At 33.4% G+C, this 5,600-nt stretch overlaps 1 protein-coding gene across 1 annotated transcript; it reads right to left on the bottom strand.

Moving 5' to 3' along the window:
* Window positions 1-451: 451 nt before the first annotated feature.
* Window positions 452-2,123, bottom strand: LOC130726820 (nifU-like protein 3, chloroplastic). The gene is made up of 4 exons (XM_057578125.1): window positions 1,936-2,123; window positions 1,685-1,805; window positions 999-1,297; window positions 452-780 (listed from the first exon to the last, which is right to left on the bottom strand). Exons 1-4 carry the CDS (start codon window positions 2,017-2,019, stop codon window positions 589-591), a joined length of 696 nt encoding a protein of 231 aa, XP_057434108.1. The 5' UTR covers window positions 2,020-2,123; the 3' UTR covers window positions 452-588.
* Between the last annotated feature and the right edge of the window lie 3,477 nt (window positions 2,124-5,600).

Below are 5,600 nucleotides of genomic sequence, written 5' to 3'. Positions count from 1 at the left end.
GTCATCATTTGCCTTCTCGGCCTGCCTCTTATCTCTTGTTTTATCTCTTGTATCTTGAAGATTTGTTCAGGCATTTTTTTCTTGTTTTTCTGTGGATATACCAAACTTATCATACTCACAAGAAAGAAGCCTGAAAATCTAAGTTTCTGGCAATAGACCCTATAACAGGTAGATGGGCATCCCATAATTTATACCGCAGCCATAAGGCCAATGCAGAAAACACTTCCCCATGACACAGTTAAATGCATGTTTGGCTTAACTTAAGTTTCAGGAGTAACCTCTCTTTAAAATCTAAACATAGACTCCCATAAGGCCAATGCAGAAAACAAGCTATTTTACCACAAATAGGCAAATCCAAACATTGACTACTGAGATGATATAAGGAATTGTAAGTACATCATGGCATCTGATAGAGTGTAATCTTCTGAAGTAAAGGAAGCAGCCAAACATGAAATTCAATATTACTGTGTAATTGGCTCTTAATTTCATTTCTCGACAATACTTTACATGTTTTTTCTATTGAGTAGTTCCATTTCATCCTGTAACATATTAAAAGTCAAAATATAAAAGAGCTTTTATATTACATGATCAGTCTATTAGCTGCACAGCCGCAATAGAAGGTATCTTGTCTCTCAGCTTCTGTGTTAAGGCAACACGAACTGTCGTAACCCCAGCTGCTGGTCCACCTAACCGAACTTTGACAACATAATCATTGATCTGAACAAGCTCTAATATTCCTCCCCCAGTGCCAGCAAGGTAAGGTCTAATTTCAGAAAGAACCTGAAAAATAAACAATGTTATAAGATTTAGGGTCTATATGAAGCAACATCAAGCTATCTCTAGTAACATGAATTCTCAAGCTTATGGATTCATGTCTGTCTTTGTTTTGGAGATAATATCTACAAATATAAAATCCGAAAGGCCATGATGATACATAATAAATAATAATTAAACTATGGAAATGCTGGAAAATGGAAATGATGCATTAAGGTACATACATTTTCAACATTTTCTTCGGTTAGCTCAAGACCGGTCTCGGTGTCTAGTACCTGCTCCACTTCCATGATTTCTGGAATCTTATCCCGGAGGCGAAGTTCGATTCCCATCTTTAGTGTCATAGCTGAGCTAGGACATGACCCACATGCTCCTTGTAGCTTGAGGACAACAACAAGCCCATCTATCTCATGCAATGCGACATTCCCTCCATCAGCCATCAAACCAGGCCTTACCTCATCCAAAACCTTCTCCACATTCTCTTCTGTCAGAGGCAGGACACAGGTTGGAGAAACAACAAATCCTGCAACAATATTGAAATGTTACGAATGCGAGTGCTGCATTCAACTAATTTCTCACATCCTTTGCAAATTCCAAGCTATTTTGATATACAATTGGAAATATAGTGAAGACTGAAGAGTATATCATTATGAAATAGTATTGCTCAGTGCTCACACTCTCTAACTACACTTTCTTTTATCTTTTGCAAATTAAACATTCATTTCAATAATTCACACTAATCGACACACAAGATTTGCACAAAACATGCAATATTGCAAATTTCAGGAAAACATTGATGTGTTACTAGTACTTTTTTTCATCCAAGAAAGGATGAGACATGATGTTAGAGTGGTAATTAGCAATCAATAAAATTAAATTCAAATTGATGAATTTGACAATTCAGTAGCACCTGCTTTGCTTCGTGGAGCATGACTAGAGATAAGCCCAAAAATTTGCTTTATGTTGATGTGGTGACCTCTGAGAAAACAGCTCTCCTTTGATGAAAATCCTCTGGTACTTGATGCTAGGTTCTAGAAAAACAAGAGCAAAAACTTGAGAAATTCAACAAAATTTAATTTTACACTTGCCCATTACCAAATTAAAGGATCATAATATGAAGAGAAAAAAATTAAACAACAGAACATTAATGTAGAGAAGTACCTTATGAGATGGATAAAGCATTGCAATTCTTCTTGTTCCATTGAGGCTTTGAGTTGTTGGAGCTGAGATTGCACCACCCAACATCTGAGTGTAAGTGGGAAAACCAGTTCCAGAAACTTAAATTTTGGCTAAGTACAAAATATTTTCTCATTTTTTGTTTCTGGATGAAGTTCAGTTCTGATATATTGCAAGTGTTACTTGATTGGCTGACATTGATTATAGTATGATGATAAAGAATATAAAAATAGAGTTCCCAAGTTTGTGGCCAGTACTGAAACACACAAGCCACAAAGGAAACCATGTGAAAATTGGATTTGTTGTGGAAGAGATTTGGGCCCAGAGACAAAATAGAAATCAATATGAACCAGTTGTAAGCCCAACAAATGCACTTTTTGGGCCAAATGTATAAATTGCATGGTGTTGAGAAAAATGTGATGTGTTTGGGAAAGCAAAGATTTGCAAGGACTGTTTCAGGCCCATGCATATCTTTCATAGGAAGGACATGTGATTTAAGACAAAAATGGATAATTTAGAGTGAGTAACAGCCAAGCCAATATGATATGAGTATGTTATATTGGTTGCAAGTTTAGCTTATTTGCTTTATATTGCAGAAACAACCAAAACTGAAGTTGTTAGAAGTTAGTTTTAGTTGTTAGAAATTAGTTATTAGTTTGTTAAGCTAGGTAATTAGGCTTATGTAGGTTGTATATATAGAGATACAATTGTACATATCAGTTTAAGATGAATAAACAGAAAATTCCCAAAATCACTTTATTTATTGCCATGCTTAATTTGCATGACTTATATAACATGTAGTCACATATGTCATTCTTCCTTCATGTTGTGCGTGTTGTCGTGCTATTTGGACATACGGTCCAAACAACGCCTGGGCGACACGAGTATTGATATATACACACCTCATATGTTATACACTTCATTTTTACCTATTTTTATTTCTATCTCTCTCCTATTATCATCTATCATATCTTATACTTTCTCTCTCTTACTTTTTCTTTTCTTCCTATCTCTCTCATCCTCCACCTCTTTCCACCTCAAAGATGAGGTGTGGACAAATAATTATCCGGGCGACACAGACAGGTTGTGAAATTTTTTAACCGTAACTAATTTACTGAGTTAAAAAATGTAATTTTGATTTCAACAGTTTAAAATCCACCACTAGTCATGTGTGTCTTTCAAGTGTTGCATAGACTGTTATGTCTATCGATCATGATACATGGGTGGACAACCTGGGCTTTGGCGCACTTTGTCACAAGGTCATTTGCCAAGTAGCCACTAAGTACTCTTCATTTCCTCATGCACTTGGGTTTGCCACAAACCAACCAGCCAAGAGATGTGGAAGTGAGTGACATGCAACCAAATGATGCTTTGCCTTTGAATTGCAATCACAGGGCCCACCCTATACTATTGATTACAAGGATATATACAATGGATAATCTTAGTGTACGTTTGATTTAATATTGATGAAAAAATAAACATGATTTTACATATTTCAATACATTCGTGAATGACTTAGAATTTACACACTAAGTTTAATATGAATCATAAAAACAGGATTTTAATACATCAAATTTAATTTAAATTCAAATTAAGTTCAACGAAAATTAAAACACATTTATATTTTTTTGAAACAAGACTTGTTATTACATGCATATCTTTTTGACCAAATAAAAAGCAATCTTATCCTATCCGACCAAAAGGGAAGTTCCCCCACCCCTCCTTTTCATCTTATATAGTTTTCTAAATCAATCATGTAACGCATCACAATATTTTTTTGTATCCAAGGTCATTTTAGTCGTTGAAGTTGCATGATCAATCAATGGAATAAAAGAGGAGGCATGACTAGACAGCAATGTTGAGATTTTTCTTTTTCTTTAGATTGTCCCTCTAGTTGTCTTACTTGTCCTATCAGACTTCGTGTGAAATTTTAAAATTTCAAAATTCGGTGCGATCTTTTTTTGTGTACGTACACCTTCTTTATCGTGTTTGGAAAACAATATTGAGCTAAGCATTTTTTTTTGAACTCGCTAAGCACTTAATTTTGAGGAATATATGTTAAATGATCGATATGGAAAATAATTTAATTTATATCTTATGTGTGAAAGAATGATTGTGAATAAATCTATCTTTACTTTTTCACTCTTTTAATATTATAATTTTGATTTTTTGTCTATTACGATTGTGCAATTTAAGTTCATAATAATTAAAACGAGCAACTCTAATCTCATAATTTTATTTTATGATAATTAAGTTCTCATGTTTACACAAATTAAATGTAATATCAATAGTTTCTGACCTTCATTAATTGACGTGGATGCCGATATGTATGTACTATGTCATGTAATTTTTATTCACTTAACTAAATTACATGTCACTTTTTCAGTTATTTCATAGATACTATGTTACACCCCTTCAACCTTAGTGGCTCAGGAGTGGAGGTGCGGTCGAAGTGGTGTGACTGGGTTACGGTGGTTGTGGGTGAAGCAGTCAAGGTTGAAAAAGTCAGCTTCGAGTGGGTTTGCGATGGTAACTCGGAGGTCCATTGCATGGCGATGAAGATTCATGGTTTGAGTGGAGGTGACTCGGCCTTAGGGTGGTTATAAGTGTGGGTTTGGTCGAAATGAAATGGTTGTGTCTCAGTTGAGGTTTGTGGTGGAGGACATTTGGGTTAGTAGACCATAAACACATGTGGAGAGCATAATTAGGGGTATCTAGGACGAAGAAGAATGGAATGAAGATTAAAGGAGGCAACATAGTCTTTTTATAATGAGTGTAGAAGTGATATTTAATTTAATTAAGCGAATAAAGAATAAAAATTACATGACACACATAAGCTTCCATGTTAATGTTTAAGGTCATATCAATAATTTCTATTATATTTTAGACGTTCTTGTAACAGAATGACCTAATTTTCAGAACTTAAAAGTTATGAAGAAAAATCTCTCATTTTAAACATCAAGAACCCAAATCGCACAATCACAATAGAAAATGCATTAGGTGTAACTTTTATTTTTCTCTCTTCTCACACATATTTGAAAGAGATTCAATTCCATTCATATTTTTTTTTATCTTTATCTTATTTTTGTATCACATCACTTATCATCTATTCTGTCATTCTTATTTTCGCTTACTTGATGTAAGTGTAGGAAAAACGTGAATAAAAACTTGTTATCTAGCTTATAACATTCATAACAAAATCTTTTCTCACACACTTGAACAAAACCTCCCCCACCCGAGGGGCGTAGTCAAGATTTTAACATCGGGTTGGTCAAAGATCAAATAAAAAATTAATTTTGCTTTCTTTTATTTAAACAATATTCATTTTTTGAAATTAATTTACCTATAATTCCTATACAAATTCAATCTTTTATTCTTTATTTTATCAAATTTCATTATATCAAGCATAATCATATCGAAAAATAGTCCAACGACTCCAGATGTGTAAATCAATTAATATAATTAATATTCTTTTATAAGAAGAAGAAATATATAATTAGTTTGAGTATAAGAAATACTAACAAACTCATAAGTTTGTTAAAATTGAAAGTGAGAATAAATAAAAATCCAAAAATGTGTTTGTCTCTTTATGATATTATTTTAATATGTATAATAAACAAAAATCTCAGGATTGTGGAGAAATTATTCGT

The sequence above is a fragment of the Lotus japonicus genome, chromosome 6 (genome assembly GCF_012489685.1).
Source record: "Lotus japonicus ecotype B-129 chromosome 6, LjGifu_v1.2".
NCBI lineage: Eukaryota > Viridiplantae > Streptophyta > Magnoliopsida > Fabales > Fabaceae > Lotus > Lotus japonicus.
The sequence above is the reverse complement of the archived record's forward strand: the minus strand, read 5'-3'. Positions and strand labels throughout refer to the sequence as shown.

What these genes read in the sequence shown, in the direction of transcription:
- LOC130726820 (XM_057578125.1), bottom strand. Translation starts at nt 2,019, where the DNA reads ATGTTGGGTGGTGCAATCTCAGCTCCAACAACTCAAAGCCTCAATGGA. An exon ending in TGCTTTATCCATCTCATAAG is followed by an intron (nt 1,806 to 1,935) that starts GTACTTCTCTAC and finishes TTGTTTTTCTAG; the next exon opens with AACCTAGCATCAAGTACCAG. An exon ending in CCGAAGAAAATGTTGAAAAT is followed by an intron (nt 781 to 998) that starts GTATGTACCTTA and finishes TTTATTTTTCAG; the next exon opens with GTTCTTTCTGAAATTAGACC.